Source organism: Castanea sativa, chromosome 1, assembly GCF_040712315.1.
Source record: "Castanea sativa cultivar Marrone di Chiusa Pesio chromosome 1, ASM4071231v1".
Lineage (NCBI taxonomy): Eukaryota > Viridiplantae > Streptophyta > Magnoliopsida > Fagales > Fagaceae > Castanea > Castanea sativa.
Window position 1 is genome coordinate 19,867,488 of NC_134013.1, and position 25,772 is coordinate 19,893,259.

At 38.7% G+C, this 25,772-nt stretch overlaps 2 protein-coding genes across 2 annotated transcripts; one reads left to right on the plus strand and one right to left on the minus strand.

Annotated features, from left to right (window-relative positions):
- Positions 1-13,821: 13,821 nt before the first annotated feature.
- Positions 13,822-15,321, plus strand: LOC142639905 (zinc finger protein 3-like). Its single transcript, XM_075814035.1, has one exon. The coding sequence runs from the start codon at positions 14,268-14,270 to the stop codon at positions 15,102-15,104; it is 837 nt and encodes a 278-aa protein (XP_075670150.1). The 5' UTR covers positions 13,822-14,267; the 3' UTR covers positions 15,105-15,321.
- Positions 15,322-19,312: 3,991 nt separating this feature from the next.
- On the minus strand, positions 19,313-19,969 carry LOC142622114 (uncharacterized). The gene has a single exon (XM_075795548.1). The coding sequence runs from the start codon at positions 19,967-19,969 to the stop codon at positions 19,313-19,315; it is 657 nt and encodes a 218-aa protein (XP_075651663.1).
- Positions 19,970-25,772: the final 5,803 nt, after the last annotated feature.

Here is a 25,772-nt window from a genome sequence, read left to right on the forward strand (position 1 = left end):
CGTTGCCTATCACTGAGATCATGGTTGACGCCACTACTAGTCATAAAGCCTTATCTTTCATGGATGGCTCTTCTGGTTACAACCAAATTCGAATGAATCCTAAGGATGAAGAGTTCACAGCTTTTCGTACCCCTAAAGGTATTTACTGTTACAAAGTGATGCCTTTTGGATTAAAGAACGCTGGTGCTACTTATCAACGAGCCATGCAAAAGATCTTTGATAATGTACTTCATAAGTACGTGGAGTGTTATGTCGATGATCTGGTGGTTAAATCAAAAAGGAGGGAAGACCATCTGGTAGATTTGCGATCCGTGTTCAACCGCTTAAGAAAGTATCAGCTTAAAATGAACCCTCGCAAATGCGCTTTCGGTGTAACATCCGGGAAATTTCTTGGTTTCGTTGTTAGGCACCGCGGTATTGAAATTGACCAGTCCAAAATTGAAGCCATCCAGAAAATGCCAGAGCCTAAGAACCTGCGAGAACTTAGAGGCTTGAAAGGAAAACTAGCTTACATACGACGATTCATTTCAAACTTGGCAGGTCGATGTCAACCTTTCAATAGATTAATGAAAAAGGATGCACACTTTCAATGGGATGAGGCTTGCAGCAATGCTTTTGCGCGCATCAAAAGATACTTGCTTAATCCTCCAGTTTTAGGTGCTCTTATCCCGGGAAAGCCTTTGGTGTTGTACATCGCAGCACAAGAAAGGTCTCTAGGTGCTTTTATGGCACAAGAAAATAAAGAAGGGAAAGAAAGAGCCCTTTATTATTTGAGTCGAACTCTCAATGGAGCTGAATTAAATTATTCTCCTATTGAAAAGATGTGCCTCGCTCTTTTCTTTGCCGTAGACAAACTAGAACATTACATGCAAGCACATACGGTCCGTTTGATAGCAAAAGTGGATCCGGTTAAATATGTCCTCTCCAGGCCAGTGGTTTCGGGTCGCATAGCTCAATGGGCAGTCTTGCTGCAACAATACGACCTTACATATGTTCCGCAAAAAGCCATCAAAGGACAAGTATTGGCAGATTTCTTAGCCGATCACCCAGTTCCATCTGATTGGGAGTTCTCTGATGATTTCCCAGACGAAGATGTGTTTTACATTGAAGTAATGCCACCATGGATGATGTTTTTCAATGGGGCTGCACGTCAAGAAGGAGTGGGGGCAGGTGTAGTGTTTGTTTCTCCACAACGACAAATACTGCTATATTCGTTCTCATTAAGCGGACTTTGCTCTAACAATGTAGCTGAATATCAAGCATTGATCATTGGTCTACAAATGACCATTGAAATCGGCATATCGTGTCTCGAGATCTTTGGGGATTCCAAATTAATTATCAACTAAGTCTTGGAACAGTATGATGTTAAGAAAGAGGACCTTGTCCCTTATTGCAAGTATGCGAAGAAGTTGCTCGTAAATTTTGAGGCAAGTACATTGGAGCATATACCGAGGAAGGAGAATAGACAGGCTGATGCTTTAGCTAATTTGGCTACCACCTTAGCATTATCCCAAGAAGAGACAGCCAAAGTTGCTGTTTCCCAAAGGTGGGTGGTGCCTTTCGTGGTTGAAGAAGAAAAAGAAGAAAAGCAGGCCAACGTCATTTCTGTATGCCTTGTCGAAAAGGAATATTGGCGACAAACGCTCATTGAGTACCTTCAACATGGAAGACTCCCAGATGATGTACGCCACAAGACCGAAGTTCGGCGAAGGGCTGCTCGATTCATCTATTATAAAGAAACTCTTTTCCGCCGTTCATTTGATGGTTTGTTTCTCCGTTGCTTAGGAGAGGAAGAGGCTAAACAAGCCTTAGAAGAAGCTCATTCTGGAATATGTGGTGCACACCAATCAGGTCCTAAGTTACACTACAGGATCAAGCGAATGGGTTACTATTGGCCTACGATGGTGCAAGATTCCATGGAGTATGCAAAGAAGTGCGAAGCTTGTCAATATCATGCAAACTTCATTCATCAGCCACCAGAACCTCTACACCCAACTGTAGCTTCTTGGCCTTTTGATGCATGGGGGCTTGACGCAATAGGACCATTACCAAAATCATCTGGTGGCCATTTGTACATCTTGGCTGCAAATCGATTACTTCTTAAAATGGGCGAAGCTGTGCCTCTTAGTGAAGTAAAGAAAGAGACGGTGGTCAATTTTATCCGAACTCACTTGATCTATCGGTATGGTGTCCCTCGATATATCATAACCGATAATGGCAAACCGTTTCGAATAGGTTGATGATAGAATTGTGCGAGAAATTTGCATTCAAACAAGACAATTCTTCTATGTACAATGCCCCAAATGGATTAGCCGAAGCCTTTAACAAAACTCTTGGCTTGTTAAAGAAAGTGGTATCCAAAACTAAGCGAGACCGGCATGAAAGAATTGGAGAAGCATTATGGGCATATCGAACAACATTTCGAACGCCTACTCAAGCGACCCCGTATTCTCTCGTTTATGGAGTAGAAGCCATCCTTCCCTTAGAACGCCGAGATCCCATCACTACGGATCGCCATTCAAGAAGGGTTAATCGAAGAGGAAAATGCCAAGCTTAGGTTACAAGAGTTGGAGGCCGGATGAGAAAAGGCTCGAGGCCCAACAACGCCTTGAGTGCTATCAAGCTCGTTTGTCAAGCGCATTCAATAAAAAAGTTAAACCACGATCATTCCAAGTTGGTGACTTAGTCCTCGCTGTTCGAAGACCTATCATCATGACTCATCGTACAGGCGGTAAGTTCACCTCGAAATGGGATGGACCTTATGTTGTACAAGAAGTCTAAACTAATGGAGCTTACAAGTTGATTGACCAGGGGAAGGTGTAAGGATCGGCCTCATCAATGGGAAGTTCCTCAAACGCTTCTATGCTTGAAAATCAAGAATTGCTCCTCGGTAAGAGCTTAAACTACCCACTGCAGCACTATAAGGGTACATGATGTTTTCCCATTATCTTTGAAAGTGCACAAATAAGGAGAAATTAATCCCACTTTATGTCACCATTTGTGAGTGTGGCGTAGTGGTTGGATGCCTATGTCACCCTTGAGGCCAAGGTCTCGGGTTCGATTAGAGGTGATACCCACTATTGCACAATTGGTACCCATGAAATGCCGTGGGGTGTAGGGCGAGGATTACACACGTGAGCCCTCCCTTTTTGTAAAAAAAAACAAAAAAACAAAAAAACAAAAGAAAAAAAAAATCATCAAAAACAAAACAAAAGAAAAAAATCATCAAAAACAAAGCAAAAGAAAAACAAAAAAAAAATCATCAAAAAAAAAAAATTTTGGTTGAACTACGTAAATGACTTGATCCCTCTCCAGGGTACGTAGGCAGCTTAGTACTTTTCACTAAGTTCAGTCACATAAAAAGAAGAAGGACTGCCAGTCTAGCTTGAAGAGTTTGTCCAAAGGTCGTCAACATGCTTTCAAGAACCCTTTGATTGGCAAGACGGAGCTTAAGATCAATCAATTGCTCACTATATGATGTTCAAAGATCATTGTGGTAGAAAATGATAGCTGCAAAGAATTGGTGTTACGTAGCTTTCCTTGAAATAATGATAACTTGATTCTCGGTTGTGGAGTAAAAAAAATCTTCAACCTCTGTTGCAAGGAATGGAGTCTGCATGGCATTGCTCATCTTTTGTGGACATATTCCCACGTCTCTGAAGTATACTTTGCATCACTTATCTCCTGGGGGCATCTTTTTTGTACCTTTCAAGTCTAGGCTATATTGTCTCTCTTCTAGGATGTGCCACTTCACAATTCTGAAATTTGAACCACATCATCTCCCTTCTGAGTGGTGTTGTTTCACATCATGTCTCTAAAATTTGGACAACGTCACCTTCCTCCAACATCTGAAGTTGATGTTGCATCATCTCTCCTCTAAGGGCATGTTCGTGCAATGTCAAAATCATGGCGGCATTCTTCTCACATCTTCAAGGTTTTATTGGCATCTCTTTACATCCTCAAAGTCTTGATGGGAGCTTCTTGAAACTTCAAGCTTCATTATAAAGGCCAATATTAGTGCAGCTTCTGTGCAAATGGAGTGTTGACGTAGCTTCATGACAAAGATGAATGTTGGCATAGCTTCTGTGCAAATGGAGTGTTGACATAGCTTCATGGCAAAGATGAATGTTGGCATAGCTTCTGTGCAAATGAAGTGTTGACGTAGATTCATGGTAAAAATGAATGTTGGCATAGCTTCTGTGCAAATGGAGTGTTGACACGACTTCATGGCAAAGATGAATGTTGGCATGGCTTTTGTGCAAATGAAGTGTTGACGTAGCTTCATGGCAAAGATGAATGTTGGCATGGCTTCTGTGCAAATGAAGTGTTGACGTAGCTTCATGGTAAAGATGAATGTTAGCATGGCTTTTGTGCAAATGAAGTGTTGACGTAGCTTTATGGGCGATAGCATTATTGCCTAGCTGAATATCCTTATGGGAACGTCGTTGCAAAAACAAATATCACTAAAAGATTGTTGATGCAAGAAAATAATGTAACAACATGAAGGCATCCGTTCTTGCAACGTTGCTATCAATGAAATACAAAGTCACCAAATGAAGGCAAACACTTCTATGAGAACGTCAGCGTGAAGTTTGATGTCAAAACCCAAAGATCAAGGAAACTGAGCTGCAAAACAAAAACAAGCAACAAAAAAAAAAAAAAAAAAAATGTCAGAAGAAAATCTCATTGCATGGGATAAAAGAAAAAGAAAAAGAAAGAAAAAAAAAAAAATCTTAAAAGCTGGAGAAGAAGACTGAAGGCTAAGAATGCCCAAATAAACGAAGCCAATCTCACCTCTTATATAGAGAATTTCTGCTAAACTAGCAGACAAAAAAAAAAAAAAAAATGAAGAAAGTCAGCAAAAATGGTTCTACCAACCGACCAATGAAAAAAACTTATATTCACATTTCAGAAATGTGAAAACAATTGGAATTCAAAGTCAGACTTTGCAAACTCAGATGCACTTAAAATCAGAGAAGTCTGCGCTGAATTTTGAAATGAAAGAGCATCTTCACCATAGAGATTTAAGATAATGCAAGTCTGAATTCATGGCAAGTCACGTGGCAAGTCTGAATTTTTACATCCTGTCAGGGCGGCCACCACAAAATTGGACCAAAACGCCATAAGATTCAACAAAGAACCACGACTTTCTCAGCCGAATTTGTGAAAATCCAGACCTTATTTCACAAAACCGACCTCACAAGAGTCTTCTACAACCTTCGATCCACCAAACCTGAAAATTTCAGGCCCAGATACCTGGCCACGCGCCGCCACACATGGCCAAGAATTTTCAGCGACCCGCGAGTTTCTCATTCAAATCTGCGCAAATCTGAGAACAATTTTACAAAACTGATACCACCATTAGAGTTATTGGCCTTCGATCTACAAAGCCTGAAATTTTTAAGTCCAAAAGATCAGCCACGCGCCACCACTCGCCGCCACAAGCTCGCGATGACCACCGGTTTAGTCCATCAAAACTGTGCAAATCTGTGCACAATTTCACAAAACCGACCACATAGCAGTCTTCTACGGCCTAATAGCTACAATATGTGAAAATTTCATGCCCAAACGATGGTCCACGCGCCGCCACGCGCCGCCAGAAGCTCCGACGATGCCACACGCGCTCCCACGCGCCTCCAACAAGCTCCACGCGCCGGACCTTCGTCACCACACGCTACACGCGCCGGCACGTCTCACGCGCGTGCACGCGCCAAGCGCTGACGTGCAATCCAGCGCTATGACGTCATGGACGACGTCATCATCCACGACCCGGTTTGACCCGGACCGACCCGGACCGGACCGCCTAAAAAAAAAGAAAAAAAAAAAGAAGGAAAAAAGAAAAAAGAAAAAAAGAAAAAAAGAAGCATTGGCTAGTTGGAACTTTGACTTTGACAAGAAAAAAAAAAAAAAAAACAAAACAAAACAAGGCTATCCCACTCGGTTTTTCGCGTACTTTCCAATTTTGGGGTCTGTTTCTTCAACCGGGGCTCGAAAATTGCACAACAGTCCAATTTCTAAAAAAATTGACTTTTGCACAAATTTTGACCAAAAGTCAAAATTTTTAAGATTGACCTGTCTTGCTCAATTTTTCGCGTACTTTTCAATTTTGGGGTCTATTTATTCATTTGAGAATCCAAAATTGCTCAAATAGTGTGGTTTTACAACTATCAGCTTTGATGTAAACTTTGACCGAAGATCAAGATGTTCAAGCAAAACTTGTCCTATCAGGTTTCCGCAAAGATTTTGATTTTGAAATCTAGGTATTTGTTTTGGACTTAAAAACTACACCCGCTTCTCCAAAGTATTAGCGGTGTCCAAAATTTAAACTCTCAAGATCATAATTTGAGATCCATCCATTTGGTCTGGATTCCCTCAAAATTATCCTCCAGACTTGATCAAGACTCCCTTTCAAAAACAAACACGAACTCTCACAAGTATGTCTCAAAATTGAAATTACATTGGGTCACTACTTCAGCCAATTATTTTCGTCGGTGCCTACCAGTCTCCAACCTAACGTTCCCATTCGGCGCCTACCATTCTCATCCACCGTTCCCATTCGGCGTCTACCATTCTCATCCACCGTTCCCACCGAGAAGTCTCATCCGCCATTCTTAACTACCCAGCTACCATTCTTCATCTCTTCGCTATAAATAGAAGGGCCGGATCCGCTAAATTCATCAAGAAAGAAAAAAAAAACACATACACTGAGTCTTGAAATGAAGATTTGCTTCTTTCAAATTTTCAAATCCTCCTTCTCACAGCCAGTTCTTACTATGGCCTCGTCATGCTCAATACCTAGCAACCAAGATCGCTTCATGATCAGTTTGAAATCAACCCCTTCATGGTTCAAGCAGTAACCCTTCTCACAACATCATCAACGTTTTAGGATTCAAACAAATTTTGTTTCCTCACATAATGACCACGTTTGTTCATAGAGTTACTCATAACAAGGTCTCGCATCGACCTCCCATGCCTCCGTGGAATTGGTTGGTCGTGAAATCCAAGTCCAAAGAGACACCTGTTCCTAAAAACAGGACTTCCGTAGTCTCTCTTCAACTGTTTGGTCTCCCAATAGAAGCGGTGGTTCGGAACAAACAGCAACTTGGCTGGTTTCTAAAACCAGGATCACAAGTTAGCTCTATCTTTCATTTGTTATGCTTTCCCAATAAAGTTGCATCAAGTGAAGATGGTAAGAAGTGTTGGGGTATCCTACAAATTGTCTCCCATCCAACACTTGTGATGACCTCCCGGGTACCAGCTCATCAGAAATTAGCCTTTGGTGTCGGTGAATGGTCACCAAAGCCTCATCCTATGTTTCCACCATCATGGGGTCCAAAGGTCATCATTGCTAGTACCACAAAACACACTTTCTGGAATTACTCCAACTTAAAATCAGCTTGAAGAATTTCAGAAAATATACTTCTAAAATTACTTCAACTTAATGTCCGTCAGTATGGTCCAGTCACACAAGCACATTCAATGACTTGCCGTCGGACTTCATTCAGCATGCAGCCAGTCCCATATCTGAAGGTGTACTTCCTAGAGGCATCTACGCCAGAGAGTCCCCAACATGCAGGGTCAGGGCCATGGTGTCATATGTCTCACCCATCCACTTGGCTTCATCACCATCTTCTTTCACCATCAACAACAACATGCCCAAAATCCCTTCTGAAATTACCTCAACTTAACCTGAGTGATACGATAACACAAGCACATTCAACCACACTCCCACATGTTCTCTCTGTAATCCGAAGTATACCCTTCAGATATAACTTCACCAGAAGTCCTTAAAAATAAGAGGCTAGCTCCAGAGCTCTGCATGATGTATGCCAACATTCTCACCTCTTCTCCATCTTCAACACTCTGTGATCGCCACCAACGATCCAAAATAGTCTTCTGAAATTCCTTTGACTTAACCTTTGCTCAGAAAGCTCGGTCATACGAGCACATTCAAATACTGGCAGACCCCTTCTCGATCTCATCAAAGCCTTTCATATGAGTGGGTCTACTCTTCTGCAATTACTTCATCCTGGTTAAAGCTCCACCACCTTCAACTATTTCACTAGAAGAGTCAAGTATAAAAAGATCCATTTTCTTTCAAGACTCATTCATTCACCACACTCCAAAACTGTGTGCATGAACGAGTCTTGAGGGGGCATTTGTAAAGAGGGAAAATTCCCGACCTATCACAAGCTGACACATCATACTACCAAGTTCACAAAATACAGCCAATTACAAGGCGCCACGTACTGCTGCTAGGTTTTTCCATCACTATTCAGAAACCAATAGAAATTTGCCAAGTGTCATTGAAATAAAGGCATGAAACTGCATCAGCAGGTGTAAGCAATGACACAAGCAGCTCCGCAGGTGTAAGCAATGACACAAGCAGCTCCGCACGTGTAAGCAATGACACAAGCAGCTCCGCACGTGTAAGCGATGACACAAGCAATCAGCACGTGTAAGCGATGACATAAGCGGACCAATCAAGCTGTGACAAGTGTCACCAATCAGACTCCGCCACGTGTCGCTCACCTACTCCTAAACTCCTATAAATAGAAGCCTTCCTAAGACATTTAGAAGGACACAAGTAACGTAGAGAAGGAAGAAGATATCTTGAGTTCGAAACCTGTAAGCTCGCCAGATCAAACCTCAAAGCCTCCAAGAAATTCAAGAACTTCAACCTCGAATACAAACAATATTCGAAGCAAAATCATCCAAACTACTCGTCCAGATCTCAAAGTTCACTGGAATCAAGCTCAAAAGCTTCCAGAAACCTCAACAAACCATAAATCAACGAAGCTCTACGGAATCAAGCCTCTAAAGCACCGAAGAATTTCCACCACAAACCTTCAAACACGAATAACACCGAAGAACACGAAGAACACGAAGAACACGAAGAACAAAGAATTTCTAACAAGCTCATAGCCAGAGATTCATTGTAATTCCGTTTCAAAGATCTTCGATCCATTCCTCAGCCAAATTGAAGAATATCTTATGTTCAAATCAAAATCACATTACCACAATTCCAATCAATAAATCTTTCAAGGAGATCGAATCAGAGGATCACTCTTTTGTAATTACAGAGAATTGTACCACACATTTATCAATACAAATTCGTATTTGTGAAACTATTTTACTTGTTTGATTTATTTCGAACTAAGAAATTTAGTCGTCTACAGTCTGTTAAACCTTTGTAAATGGAGTTCAATGTGATTCCTAGCCCACAACATGGGGTGGTGACTCCCTTCTCCATCCGAACCTTGAGTTAGTGGCATACTCTCAAATTCATGTGTAAAATGGACCCACAGTCCCACACCGAATCCAATCTTGCTTCACAACGGTAACATTTTTAATCATTGATCTTAGCTTAGATTAGTTTAGGTACGTCATTTTATCTAGTAATGTTAGGCATTTCAATTCTTAATTTTGAATAAACAATTTGGCAATTCGATGAAATAAAAATGTTTTATCAATCCATGCCCGTCATATGATGATTATGTTTATGATGATGGAGTCGTGCCCTTGAAAGTTTGCTTACGTGCCTTCCTTATGATAACTGTGATTTTTTTTTTCTTTGTGGCACTTTTTTTTTTTTTAAGAAGGATCAACCTTCTTCATTGTTTTGGTTATGGTGACACCAAATTGTGGTGCCTTTAACTTTTTTTTGGAATGCACTTTCGAGTTTTCAATCTTACAGTTTTTTTCCTCTGGTTATTGATTCATGTCCCTTGGGTTGAGCCAACGCAGATTGCCTACTCGGACCGAACCCTTGGGCAGTTCTTGGACCTGCTTAAAAGTACACTATTATATTCATTACGTGTATTTTTCATTTGTAAAAGATTAAAATTAATTAGCTAAAAATGCACACCTGCAATCAAGATAATCCATGGTCAAGATCAATTGAGATGTAGTTTTTGAAGCAATTAAGACCAATCGTATTAGTAAATACTTGAACATTTAACACATTATTTTGTGAATAAATAAGACAATATATTATTTTTCATATTTACAAAAAAAAAGTGTTATGTCTACAATATTTTCACAATACTTTCACAACAAATACTATGTAGTAGGTTGTTACTGGTAGATAAAAAAGTAATTTTAATTATGTATTCAAATTAGAATTAGTAACAATTTACCATTTAAGATTTGTTGTAAAAATATTTTGGACGTAATAACTCTAAAAAAAAAAAAAGGTATTTATCAATACATAATGTCATAACAGTTTTAAAATTATGAGTTATGGGTCACATATTTTGTTTACACCCTCAATTGTAAAATGTTGCCTTTTTCTTACACCCTCAACTAAAATAAAAGAATTTCTGAAAATGAAAAAGAAAGAGAAGTGAAGTAATAAAAAGAGGGGTTTTTTTTTCTTCATGAATAAATAGACTTTTGAGAAGAAGAAAGAGTGGGGAGTAGGGGCCTGGACCATTTCGATCCTGAAAAGAGGAGATGAGAAATGGACTTGTCCAATTACAAAAAGCAGCCCGACCGATTAAGTTATATGGGTTAGATGAACAAAAAGAAAGTCCCAACTCCCAACAATAAAAGGGTTTATAAAGCACACAAAAGGAAGAAAAAAAGAGAAGGCAGGCAAAGATAAAGTAGATAGAAAGATATGGTTTAACCAAACAGAATAGTCAATATACATGCCCAACTTGGCCTTTATCATGTGTCTGACTTGTCACGATGAGAGAGAGAGAGAGAGTAGTGAGTTCTCTGTCTGTGAATAACATGGTTTTTAGTGTGCTTAGAAGAAGAGGGAACATTGAGAGTTGTCTTCTTTCGAGTAGTCCACATCTAAATACATCTTTATGTAGGGAAGTGATAGTACCTCGAAGCTTTTCTTTTTTGGGGGCTTTGAAATGGGAAAAATTGAGACTTTATGGGGACAGACAGATCTGTTAAAGTGATTTGGTTTAATTTGATTACATTAACAAATGGTACATGGAATCAGAAGTTAAGTGTTTATATTGCCCACGCCAATAAAAGCAAAATGCCAAAGTCCACTCCGGCGCATTTTCTTTTTCCTAACAAACCTCTTTTTTTTTTCTTTTTTTTTTTGAGATAATTACTAACAAACCTTTGTATGTGGGTGTTAGGATTGGGTAAGAGAAAATTAGCAAAATTTTCGGAATATGCCCATTTTAATAATAACGCTAATTATTGTTGGACACGCTAAGTTACGCATTATCGTACGCCCACTAGCAAAAATCATATATGATTTTAGTTATAGTTGTAAAATGGTGAAATTGAAAACACGGTTGCACAATTATAACTAAAATCGTATTTTCAATTACGTGTCCCGCACATACACAGTGTGTAACTATCATTAGTCTTTTAATAATATTAATAACATAAGACTAAAAGATTCTACTATCTTAAGGGTTAACTTTGGAGATTTGATCTTGTTAGATTAATAATGCAGCATAATATAGCACTATCATGGCAGAAGAGGGACTCCACATCAGCTCCCCCTTTAACTTGTCGGCCATTTGTCCCCATCTCCCACTATCCATGGTTTACAACAAGACAAATATAAAAAGATGTCATTTTGGCCAAATGTCATGACATATTAACATGTTATATGGCCTTGGTGGGCCTTTAAATGGCAAATGCATCTGTGATATACATAAGCTCAACTATAAACTCCAAACTTGTCAAGGATTGACCCCCCAAAAATAGTATCAACATTTTAAAAAAAAAAAAGTTAGAATATTTCCTGATCATTATTAGTAAGTAGAAGCATCTTTTACCGTCGCAAATTGTAATTGAAGTAACATCAATTTTATGTAGGTCTATTAACATTATTTTTATTAGTATCAATATCACTTTAAGAGATTGTGAAATTATTGTATCTTTAGACTTATTGATTCTAGAGATGAAAAGACTTAATAAAATTTAGTCATAATACTGTTCATTTTTACTTAAAAAAGGTTTCTAATAGAGTCGTTTTCATGTTTAATCAGCGCTTAGTCAAGCTTGGATGGAATGACTACATCAACTCAATTAACTTAAACTATGCGTGATTAGCGTGAATCAAATCTAAATTATTCACATTGTTTAACAATGCAGTATTCTAAAATAATTGACATTAAAATTATTACCTCTATTGCATCATTTTGATTCATATGATGGCAATAATAGGTTCTAGTTAGTTAAAATGCGCTTGGTTAAGCTTGAATAAACAACCATTTACCTTAAGTAAAAAGATAAATATAGTATCAAAATCAATTACGAATTATCAAACTTTTGGTTCTCAAGCCACTATTGTTGGAGTTAGTATTCTTCAACTCCATAAATTAACTAGTGGGAGAACATCATAGACATAATGTATTCGCTAATAGGGTTGGAATAGTATAATGACTTCTAATTAGTTCCTCATCAAAGTTTAGAGCGTTGACAGTATCTTCACTTTATAGATTTGTTCAGTACGATCCTTAAGAAAAGCAGGTGATGGTGGGAATTAACTTCAAAGTAGTCAGACTCTTTTTGGTGAAGGAATGTAAACTAGTAACTATTGCTAATACAGTGATAACATTTTAATGACAAGGTTAAGTTCACATATTTTTCATGACCATGTACAATTTATTAGCAGAAACATTGTGGTAAATTTGTAAAGAATATTATATGACATTCGATTAGAGCAATAATTCAAATAGTGCTTACATGATGAAATCAATTGTCCTCTTAACATGCAGAATCAACAAATGCTTTATATAAGATATGAAGAATGATAACACTAAATTTAGATGGTAAGCTAGAGCAAGTAATCATTGCTAGTGGGTCTGATCACACTTATACCAACATGGCATGCTTGGCTTAAATATACATGTATGACCAAGCACTCCTTTATATTTAAAGCTTAGGAAGCATAGAGCATTAGCATTGACCTAGCCATTTTTTTAGGTCAAATTATAAAACAAAATCCTACCTTTCCTATTTTTGTTAGTATTTCAAATACAACTCATGCCCAACTCTCATTTCCATTTCTCTCTCTCCCTTTACAATTTCAAATTAATGCACACTTTTAGCTTTGAACCAAAAGAGTAACTGAGTAAATTTTGAGAAAGAAACATGTTTATAATCTTTTTTACAATTTGCTAAGATTATTGTTATTGATTCTAATAAAAATGGTGCTAATGATAAAGCCATATGAAGGTGATCAACGTTCTAATCATAACTCGCAACTCGTAAGATTGCCATTGTGAAAACTTTTATGTACCTAGCTAGCGTTAGCCTAGGTGGTCTAGGCTCCCTCTATTATCATGGTTACACAATTTCTACCACAATGGTTTGCTGCACTTGCAGTTGCATCCTGGGTGACAAGGTCATTGTGTGGCTAATCGCTCACTCACACTGTCAAATAAGACAAAAATAGCCATAGATAATCTTATCTCCGTTATGGATAAGAATATAAATTATTGTTTGTTCAACTAGATGGAAAATGTTAGACATGAAGAGAAAGAAATGCCCCCACAAAAATGTGCAGAGGGAAAAGCACAACAACAACTGGGGCCATGGCAGCATTGCGAGTGGCCTTAAATACAGAAGAAAATCGTATGGTCTACTTAACAAGGTTTGCATGTCCTATGATTGAAGTACTTTAACTAGTTGCGCGTGATGGAACCACTCAAATATCTGCTGATTGAGGTACTTCAACTAGTGGTATGTGTGTGTTGGACAAGATGAGTTGGGTACATACTCTAAAAACACAATTTCGGTTATAATTGTGAAATTTAACTAAAATCGTGTTTTTAAAACACGATTTCAAGTCTGTCTTATACACAGTGTATAACTATCACTATTCTATATACACATGTTATGATAGAAAGAGGTAGTTTGCTTACGTTGATTAATAACATTGTTGCATATAATATAAAGGGTAAAAACTGTTTCACACCATGTGTAACAGATATTGTGAAAGAAATATCGCCCTAGAATAAAACTTCAAAGAGCATAATGCTCTCACAATCATAATGAAAAATTATTCTCTTTCACATATAGATACATCAATAAATGCCAGGACTGATATCTATTAGGCTCCTTGACTGGATGGATATATAGAAATGCATGGAGTTCCAATCAAAATGTTAAGCGTGTGACAACAAGTAAGCCTACTAATATACGTCCCAATACTTTCACAATTTAAAAGTTTGTTGCACAGTGAATCCTTGTTGCATATATAGCACAAAGCATTACTTCCCATCAATGACCTTTTATCTTTTTCTCATAATCCTCCAAGAAAAAAAAGGTGTTCTCCCATGGAACCAACAAAGAATGAGCTATGTATGTCTAATCCTCACAGCAGCTTCTCTGCTCCAGAGGGTCCTCCAAGTCCAAATACACCACTGCAAAACCAAAAAGAAAACAAGCTGCAGAGAGTTGTGGAAGAAGAAGAAGAAGAAAAAGAGATAAAGTCAGATATCCTACTAGATCTAAATCTCTCTAGTAAAGATTCCAACCATGGTTCTGATGCAGAGCTCAATCTCATTGATTGTTTGGAAGTGGGTTCATCTCAAAATCCGTCAGAAATCCCCCAAACTTCTTCTGCCGAGCCACGAATTTTCTCATGCAACTATTGCCAAAGAAAATTCTATAGTTCACAAGCACTTGGAGGACACCAAAATGCCCACAAAAGAGAGAGGACTCTTGCGAAAAGAGAACAAAAGATTGGAGCACATATAATGGCCTCAGCAGCAGCTTTTGGGCGCTCTATCAACCATGACCACTATTCAAGCTTGGCTTCTCTTCCTCTCCATGGTGCTTATAATAGATCTCTTGGAATTCAAGTGCATTCAATGATACAAAAGCCTTCTCACACATCACCTTGTAGTGGCTTCTTTGGACCTCGCAACTGGTCAAGACCACCTTTTATTAACCAACAACCAGCAATTGGGAAGCTAGGAGTTGAGAATTTTCATGTAACAGCAGCATCACAGTCTAGAGCAAGTGTTGGTAGATTTGAGGTTGTAAGAACAATGAATGGTTCTCTGGCCAATGATGAACTTAGCGGATATTGGTTGGCAGGAAGTGGCGGTGGTCTTTGCAAGCCTAATCAAGAGGAGATGAAGAAGCTTGACTTGTCTCTCAAGCTCTAAGTCTAAGCACAATTCATCTTTATTCTCTTTTGATCATCTTCACTACTTTTGTTTCTAGGAAGTTTCAAATTTTCCTAATTTCCTCACTTGTTGTAATATAGTGTAGATTTGCGTATTAAATTGATAGATTTTTTCTCTCTTGGTTATTTACGTGGAATGATTCATATTGTTCAAGATGCATTTAATTGAAACTTGGAATTATGTTTGTTCTATGCTTGGATGAGAATCTATTTACCCATTTAAGATTGGATCATTTGTCTGTCTGTAGACTTAGGTGGACTTGGGGTGAAAAGAAAACATAAGTGGAGCTAAAAATTATGGAAAAATTGGTAATAATTTTTCCAAAAATCTCATGTTCAATTACTTAAAATTGAGATCTTACGCTGCTAAGAGCCTTATAGCTTAGTTAACACCTCCTAATAGTTATAACGGAGAAATCCGAGTTCAAATCCTTCCCCTAACAATTGAATTAAAAAATATATATTGAGATCTTACACTTGAAGTCCAACTATATTGTACCAAATGTTTGATCTTTAACTAATAAAACTGACAATCTTCACAACAAGCCCTCTCCCAAACTTGTTCACTATCTTTTACCAACAATTTCAGTCCAAAAAACAGTCTCAAGTCTTAATTGCCACAGTACCTATTAAAAAAAAAAAACCAACATGATCAACTGCTACACTATGGATAAATATTGCATCCATCCAAATGTTTTGACTTTGCTAGTTTAATAATGCCAATCAATGTCGTCAGGAGCCAAATCCAAAAATGAAAATACAAGACCATGTAATTTTTTTTTTTTTTTTTTTTTAAGGAATCCCTGAATTCCTGGTTCAGGATAAATTATGCCACTATCATTTTGGCTGGTATGACATTTCGGTTTCAGAATTGAGACTTGACAATCACAAAAGCTTGCAGAAACATAAGAAAGCCAATAAGAAACAGAGAACATGGTGTACCCACTTGAAGAAAAAAATGGCTTTAGGAACATCAAAGGACCAATAACAAAAAGATTACATGGAATATGTGAAGCCATCAACCAAACATACGAAAAAGCAAAAACAATGAGTTGGATAACTTTATGAACATACTTTGATTACAAAAAATGTCTCCTTGTTCACACATGCAAAGTTAGATAAAGACTTGCTCCATTATTTTATCTCCACAAGTGGAGGGGCGTATTTGTCCTCTACCGAGGAGCGTGTACTGAGTCACTTTCATTAAGTATCTCAAAATCTAGGAAAGATTTAGTTGTGCATTAATCTAATGTAAAAGACTGTCCATATTGCATCACATTTTACATAATGTCTTTATAATATAGGAAGCTTCCTAGATGGGTGCAAGTCATTAAAAACCTGTCACCCCCTAACAAATTAGGTTCTTGCATTTGCTGCCCCCACAACATGTCATATTTTCATGTCAATTTAAATAGAAAAAATACAACCTCACTCATCAAAAGTCCACAGGGGCATCATAAAAAAAGCCTACCAGAGAGAAAATTGATCGAATATTTAGTATAGAGTATATGTAACTATCCTTTCACACAAGAGTGATACCACAAACTTAAAATTCCATTCATGTGAGAGGGTAATTACATATGCTAGATACACAATATATTATCTCCTACAAGGTTTTAAGGAAGTAGAGAAAAAAATTTAGCTGAAGGGTGAACTGTTTCATTTTTTTTAGCTTACTTTACATAGGCTCTAGCTTTTCTTTTTTTTTTTTTTTTTTTTGGTAAATTTTGTAAGGTCTAGATATCACCTTGAGAAAACCCCTAACTATAAACATAGGAATCTTTTTTTTGATAAGTAAGAATGATATATATACGAAAGGCTACTCTATGCATGAAGAACAAAGAGCAAATCAAGAAAAAACAAGAGGAGGAAAAAAAACCAAACAACAAAAAATTACAAAAGAGAAAGGGAAAGAAAGCTAAGAAAAAAAGGGAGAGAGTCACTAGTCGTGAGTCCCCAAACCCTAGACCAATCAAAAAGAGTCACACTAAAAGAAGCAAGCAACTGATCACCAGTGCTATCCAAATCCTCAAAAGTCTGCTGATTCCGCTCCTTCCAAACACACCATAGGATGCCCATCGGGACTAAATTCCAAATCTGAGACGAGTGCTTCCCCAACCAATTCCACCAACCAAAAAGCACATCAGGTATCGATCTAGGAATAACCCAAGACAATCCAAAAGTTCTAAAGGCAAAACTCCATAACCGATAAGCCAACTCACAATGAAGAAGTAAGTGGTCTACCGTCTCTCCACAGTGACGGCACATAATGCACCAATCCACAAAATCCAATCTCCTCAATCTCAAGTTATCACTCGTTAGGATCTTATTCCAAGCTGCACACCAAACAAAGAAAGAAACTCGCCTAGGGCTTTTACTCTCCATATAGCTTTCTAAGGAAAAACAATTGAGGGAGAATCCCTTAATTTGTTATAGAATGACCGGACGTCAAATTTGCCATTAGGCTTTAACTTCCAACTCATCCGGTCTCCAACATCCACTGGAGGAGTATTAGCACCCAATAAACGAAGGAAATGCAGCCCTTCATCTATCTCCCAATCCTTAAATTCTCTAATAAAACGAACATCTCAAATTCTTCTCTCTTCCACCCCCTGCCTAGAAAAAGAAGCTTCTACAAAAACCGCCTTATCAATGGCAGTATCATACAACCTTGGGAAAGCCAACTGAAAGGATGATCCTCATACCACCCATCTTGCCAAAACCTCACTCTATTTCCCAACCCAACAACAAACTTACAATTTTTGTTGAAATCCTCCCAACCCATGCGAATACCTCTCCACAAGGCACACCCATGAACTCCCCTACCAAGCTTTGAGGTCCAACCCCCCCAATCTTCCCCAAATTTAGAAGCTACCACCCTCCTCCATAACTGATCCTCCTCCTTTCCAAATTGCCACAACCATTTCCCTAGTAAGGCCTTATTGAAAGTAGTAATTTTCCTTATCCCCAAGCCACCATTGGCTATAGGCACACAAACTTTATCCCAGCCTACCAGATGAGACTTGCTAACACCCCATAAAAAGTCCCTTTGCAACTTTTCAATTTTATTGGCCACATGAGTAGGAATGATGAATAACGATAGAAAATACGTAGGAAGACTAGAAAGTGTACTCTTGAGTAACGTCAATCGACCCCCTTAGAAAAGTACAACTTCTTCCACCCGGCTAATTTTCGCTCAATTTTCTCCAAAATTGGATTCCAAATAGAAGGGGAATAATGAGAAGCCTCCAACGGCATGCTAAGATAAGACATAGGTAAGATCCAACTTTGCAACCCAAAATATCAACAAGAACATGCACATCCCCTTAGATAACCCAAAAGGATAGTATCGTCTGCAAACAATAAATGTGAAACACATACCCCACCACCCCTCCTACCCTTAACTTCAAAACCACGGATCAAACCAGCTCCCTCCACTCTTCTCAACATCCTACTAAACACCTCCATCATGATCAAAAACAGCATAGGAGATAGTGGATCCCCTTGTCTTAAACCCCTTGAGCTACCAAAGAAATCAGCTAGAGACCCATTAATCAAAACAGAAGACTGAACTGTGGATATACAAGTATGGATCCACTTACACCACTTCACTCCAAAGCCCATTCTGCTCAACAAGTACAGCAAAGCCTCCCAATTCACATGAACGTAGGCTTTCTCAATATCAAGTTTACAAATGACTCTAGGAACCCTACTCTTCCTTCGACTATCCACACACTCATTCGCAATAAGAACCGAATCAAGGATTTGTCTCCCACCCACAAAGCTATTCTGAGTCTCAGAGATCAACTGATCTAAGACCACTCTCAATCGATTTGCCAAAACCTTAGCCAAGATTTTATATACACTCCCTACCAAGCTAATAGGGCTGAAATCTCTTATATTAGAGGCATCATTCTTTTTAGGAATTAATGCAAGGAATGTAGCATTTAGAAATTTTTCAAACTTACAATGTTGAAAAAACTCTTCAAAGATCGCAAGGACATCTTTCTCCACTACTCTCCAACATTGCTGATAAAACGCCATAGGAAACCCATCCGGACTTGAAGCTTTGTCCCCTTCCAAATCTCTAACAACTTGAAGAATCTCCTCTCTCTCAAACTTCCTTTCAAGCCAAACCCTCTCTATATCCCCAATACAATCAAATTCCAACCCCTCCACCCAAGGCCTTCACCCCTTAGTCTCCTTGTACAGATTTTTATAAAATTGAACAACTTGATGATTCACCTCGGATTCCTCTTCAAAAACCACCCCCTCCACCTCCAAGGTCCTCAGATGATTAAACCTTCTATGGGAGTTAGCCATTTTGTGAAAAAACTTGGTGTTATTATCCCCTTCCTTGATACATAACATCCTAGATTTTTGTCTCCAAGAAATTTCTTCCAGGGAAAGAAAATGCTCGACATGGGACCTTAACTCTACCCTATGACATTTTTCCCCATTAGTGAGACCAAAATCCCCTTCCTTAGCTTCTAATGTTTTCAGCTCCTCCAAGAATTGCTTCTTTTGACGCTCTACATTACCAAACTCTTGGCACTTCCAATGCACAATGTTCTCTTTTAGAGCCTTTAATTTTTTTGCAAGCACAAAACTAGGAGTACCTACAAAGGAATGCCGATTCCACCAGGATTGGACTCTATCCATAAATCCCTCCGTCTTCAACAACATATTTTCAAATTTGAACGGACTTTTCCCCCTTGCCATACCCCCTGCCTCCAAGAGAATTGGACAGTGATTTGAGATAGGACGGGGTAAGATCCTTTGAATAACATCTGGGAAATGGTCCTCCCAATCTGGAGTGACCAAAGCTTTATCAATCCTAGACATCGCTGGTTGATCAGTACCATTTGACCAAGTGTAGCTACCTCCAAAGGCAAATTGACCAAGTTAAGGTCCTCAACAAATTCAGAGAATTTTTCCATAGTTAGGGTCAAACGAGTCTCACCCCTACGCTCACTAGGAAAGTGAACAATATTAAAGTCCCCCAAATAGCACCACGGTAACCTCCAATACTGCTGAATACCCACCAACTCATCCCACATGTGACCCCTCTTGTTATTCTCATTTGGGCCATAAATGCCTGAGCATGCCCATAAAAATTCGTCCCCCACCCCCTTCCACTTAACCGACACAGATAAAGTACCAACCATAACCTCTACCTTAACCAAGACCCTTTTATCCCACATAAGCAAAATACCACCTACAGTCCAATCAGCCTCCAAAACAACCCAATCCACATAAGGACAGCTCTACAAACTACAAACCAGCTGTCTATTCATGCTGACAATTTTTGTCTCTTGGAGACAAATAACATCACATTTCCACTCCCGCAACAAATTCTTCACCACAAGTCGTTTCCAAGGATCATTCAAACCTCTGACATTCCACGAAATCATTTTTATCTTCATGAATACAACAAAATCCCGAACTCCTAACACCAGTACAAGACCACCCTCTATCTCCTGTCATAATTCACCGAACATATCAAGTTTTGCAGCTCTCTACGTCCCTTGTTTTTGGACTTAGCCACTTTGTTGCTACCCATTGTTTTCCTGTGTAGCATATTGGCTGCCTCCATCTCAGCTTCTAACCTCTGTAAGAGAGCAATGCACAACTTCTCATGTCTAGTCATTGACAACCCAACCAATTTACTGAACCCAGGAATTCTGTGTTTCACCCACCTAGAAATATCTAACTTAGTCTCAATACTCAATTCCTCAGTGACCTCCTCCAACTCTGCCGAGTTCGTCGACGCACTTGGAACAATGGTTTGCAGAAGTAAACAAAATGAAAATTCTGTTTCACCAAAGCCCACAGAAAAATTAGCTGCATCCTCCACAAACATGACCTCCCAAGGAAGGCAAGAGAGTTCCTTGCAATAAGAGGAATTAACCTCCTGCCTCAAAACTCCAAAGCCCAGTGGCCCAGCACGCAAAAACTTCAGAAAAAGATCAGGAAAAAGAGGTCCAACCCATTTCGGCACTAATTCTAAAATCCCCGTCCTCTTACCTTCCGAGATCAACCCACCCGACAACATGCTAGAGCCCAAGACACTATTCTGGTCTGAGCTAAAGCAAAAAACCTTCGTCTGAGAAGACTTAGTGCACCCCAACTCCCCTTCCGGCGAAGCACACCATTTCTGCCTCGCCCTCTGAGGAATCTTAGTACGTTGCTCCACCTATACCAACAAAACAGGACTCATCGGAGGCACCGAGAATCTCGCTTCGCTCTTCTCGGCCTAAACCCATTCAGTCTGTGGTCTCACCGGACCTCCAGCCACCTGTAACAGCAGCGCAAAGCTCGTCAGTGTCTGCGATAGACTCTCCCCAGCCATCTCGTGAGCATCGGCTGAGGAAATAGGCCTTACAAATTTAAAGGAGCCTTTGCCAGGCTCAAAAGTAACTAGGCTTATGGTTGGGCCTAAACTAGGTTTGCTACTTGGCAATTGGGCTGCCAACTAATTAGAGCCCATGCCCAGCTTGCCCTTGCCCAGCTCCTTGCAAGCCCATGGTACCCATTTAAGGTTCTTTGCTCCCCCTTTATTTCTATCCCAGAAAACCCGTCTCCTTCCTTCCACATCAACCTCCACGATTAGACCACTCCCTGTCCAACAAGATCTCCTTAAATCACTCCTCTTACCATTTTCACTTACTTTTGAAGTCAAACTGAAACTTGCTGGGATGGTTTTCCTATTTTTAGCCAGCTTTGCTCACCTAAGTCTGACTCCACATTAATGCTCTGCTCCCTCTTAGCCCCTCCTCCCACCACCATCCTATCAGGCTTGTCCACCGAAAATCCCCCACCTTAACACCTGTAAATCTTGGACTCATTGCCAGCAACTCCCTTGAATGCTTCTGCCTCTCCACAGACTCCCTTGGCTACACCTGACCCTTCAAAATCTCAGCAAAAGACCGAGATGGCTGAGGCCCCCACATTCTCCTCTGTGGCAGTGACACAAATTTGGGCTGGCCTGAACCACCTAAAGCATATTGGTCAGGATCCAACATCTTCCTCAGTTCAAGCCCAATGACCCTCCAACCATTTTGTGCTTTACCCCCAGGAATAATGACAGATCTTCTATGCCCACCTACTTTAAGTTCAGACACTAAAAGGAACTGACCAGAGGAATTTGATCCTCGCTGGAAGGTGTACGCAGTGTCTCCTTCCCTAAATGTAAAAAACTGTTTGGTATTAACTCCGACCACTGTGTGTTCTATATTCTTCATCAACCATAATGCTGCATTCTTCCCCATGAATACTGAATTCATGAAGTGTTTACCCCGCTCAAAAATACGTAAGGAATAATAATTACCTCCTTCCTCAACCACTAACTGAAAAAGCTTAAATTCTATGAAAAAACTACGAATACCACCCATCTTTCAACCACTTCAGTTAGCCAATATCAACAGGATCCAACATTAACCAACACCAATATTGGCGACACAACAGTAGCAGCACATCCTTCAAATTCAGGTAAATAACATAGGAATCACTAAGGGCAGCTTCCCTAAAGGGAAATACCATAAGGCACAACAATTTTCATAATGTTTTTTATAATATTTGAGTTGTCGTCAAGTTTTTATTGGTTTCATCTATGCCCTCTGTTGATATAACTTTAACATCTAGCATTAAAAACTTACCACCTAAACAATTATGAAATATTTTTTGAAAACTTTTGTCTCTTAAATTTTTATTATTCTCTGAAATAAGGCTTGCATTCTTTTAAATATAATTTTTTTATATAAAAAAAGTGGAAGGAGAAGAATACTAAAAAGATGAAAAGGCTTGCGGCAGCTCATGCTCTCTCTTCCCTCCCCCCCCCCCCCCTTTTTATAAGTGAATTAAGAAGAAAAAAAATTTATCTTATCAGATTGTCTCATGAAATGCTTCTCACAACATATATTGCAAACATGTGACACCAAGCAAATTTGAAAGGGACGAATTTTTTTTCCATTTAACTTTATTATTAGAAGAATTTTGTTAGTCGACAAGCTGTGAAAGAAAGTGGAAAATTAGCATCTCGAGTATTTAAAACTCAAGTTCAATAGCAAATTGAGTTTTAAAAACTCAAGTTCCAGACTCAGTGACGTGGAAAAAAATTCCACGTGGAACTCGAGTCCCTAAGACTCGAGTTTCAGTGTGTATTGACCTTACAAGAAGAGGAAGAGATCCACAGAGAAGAAGAAAAGAAGAAGAAGAAGAAGAAGAAGAAGAAGACTTAAACAAAACTATCTGTAACCTCTCAAATCTCATTCAATTTCATCTCTCTTCCATAGCTTTTTCTTTCAAATCATTCACATCTTTATGTGTTGTGTGTAATTTGTTCAGATCATTTGCTCGATGATGGAGATCGTGAACTGTATTGTAGATCGACGATCGGGATGTGCTTGATGGAGACTAGATTTGTGTGCCGTGGGTCTTCTTCTTTGTTGTGGATCTTCTTCTTCTTTCTTTCTTTTTGCTGGGTTTCCTTCTTTCTTTTGGATTCTTTCCTCTTTTTCTGGGGTTTGTACTTCTTTCTTCTTTCTTTCTTCTAGGTTTTCATCTTTTTCTGGGTTTGTAGTTCTTTCTTTTGTGTATTTTGAAATCGAGTGTACAAACTCGAGATTTATGTGGCATAAACGTGTCCAACTTAGCAAGTAGGAAGCGAGTTTTTAAAACTCGAGTTTTATATGGAACTCAAGTTTCTAAAACTTGAGATGCTAGTTTGCAAATTCCTTTCATACCTATGTTAACTTACTATATTTTATCCCCTCACTATACTAGTCTCCAAATATCCCCTGAAAGAGACTCTATAAAGCGGTATCATCAATGACTTTCCCCTTAAAAAATAGTGGATGAGGCTAAGGGTAGTCTCGTTCCTACCTTATTCTTTATAAGAATTACTCTGCAGTCTGCACAACCAATGCTTTTACCAGCATGACTTACACAACTTTTTATTATTATTAATTAATAATACTCCTTCCACATAAAAAGAATGTATAAAATTGTCAAACTTGTTATCAAGTAGCATCGGCTGGAAAGTCTCTATAATTCTCTTGTAATAGTAAACAACTAGACTAAACTAAAAACATAATGAGTGAGAATGGAGTTCTTCTGCAACATTTGGGGTTAAATAGAGAGTTACATAATTGAGATTTTGGATTCAGCTATTGCACCATGAAATTACCACATCCATGTGAGATGTAAAAATAAATAAGTAATTTAAAAAAAAAAGTTTAACTTTATTAACTTTTACATCTCACATGGGTGTGTTAATTGCATGGTGCAATAGCCCTAACTATATTATATGGGGATCTCAATTCATATATTTATTGACTCATCTAGAGCTGCCATGTCAACTTTGAAAAGTTGCGGTTAATTCATTTTTCTGATCTTTTCTTCTCTTATGTACAAATTTCCTGATTACTCTTTTATTTCCTTTTTCTTCCTTTCAAATTCCTCAAATGTAGAGTTTATAATATAAAAAATTTAATACGTTAGTTTTTTTTTTTTTTTGAAACGTATAGTGTTAGGTTTTAGATTGGTAATATCCGTTGATAATGTAATATGAAAAGTGTATATAAAGTGTTAATCAAACACTTTATAAGAGCATGATAGGTAGTTGATTATACCTTGCTGCAAGCAGACCTGACATTTCTTTTTAGTGTAGCTGTCTGTGCTTGGTTTCAAGCTAACCAAAAAGAATCCCACTTGAGTGCTATGAAACGTATCATTCAATTTATCAATGGTATTGCCGACTAGGGTATTCGATACTCTAGAGATAAAAATGTGGATCTTGCTAGTTATTCCAATGCAGATTGGTTTTGTAATGTTGATCATAGAATATGCACTTCATGCGACTGTTTCTATGTCGGCACAAATTTGGTAGATTGGATGAGCAAAAAGCAAAGATTCAATATTCTTGTCCACTGTTGAAGCGGAATATATTGTTACTGGCAGCTATAGCACTCAACTTTTGTGGATGAAATAGCTGTATGATTATGGCATTGCCCAAGCCCAAGGCACCATGACTGTGCACTGTGATAACACAAGTGTTACCAACATTTTCAAAAATCCTGTCAAACGCTCTCAGACAAAGCACATTGACATTAGTTATCACTTCATCCATGATCTAGTTGAGACGCAAATCTTCTCTCTTGAATTTTATTCAAACTGAATACGATCTCTTCACTAAATCACACTGAATACCAACTACGTATTACCCTATCCCACTGCCTCGAGTCCTAGAATATTAGCTCAGCAACCAATGGATACCGAGGGATCGAATCACTTATAGCACTTAATATTTCGCCATGAAGGAATCGAAAGGTCCTCCCCGATCCAAGTGTTGAGTCCATTCCCAATCTTGCGGCACAATCCTTTGTTGATGATTTATGTGCATTTGAAGATACTATGACAAATCCAAGATGACAACTTGGGAGGGAGTATATTCATGAAATTTCTGTTTCTTACATATCGTTTTTTTTTTTTTTGCATTTCTAGCCACATCCCACATCAACTTGGCAATCAAAGATTTGTGGGTATCCTCAAATTTCCTGAGGCCCAGCCCACATAGCTTTTTGGTCTACACATTGAATCCCAGCTCTTTAAACAGCAATCAGGATTTTTCTCATTATTCAAGCTCCAC

Coding starts and splice junctions, on each gene's coding strand:
- LOC142639905 (XM_075814035.1), top strand. CDS start 14,268: ATGGAACCAACAAAGAATGAGCTATGTATGTCTAATCCTCACAGCAGC.
- LOC142622114 (XM_075795548.1), bottom strand. CDS start 19,969: ATGTCTAGGATTGATAAAGCTTTGGTCACTCCAGATTGGGAGGACCAT.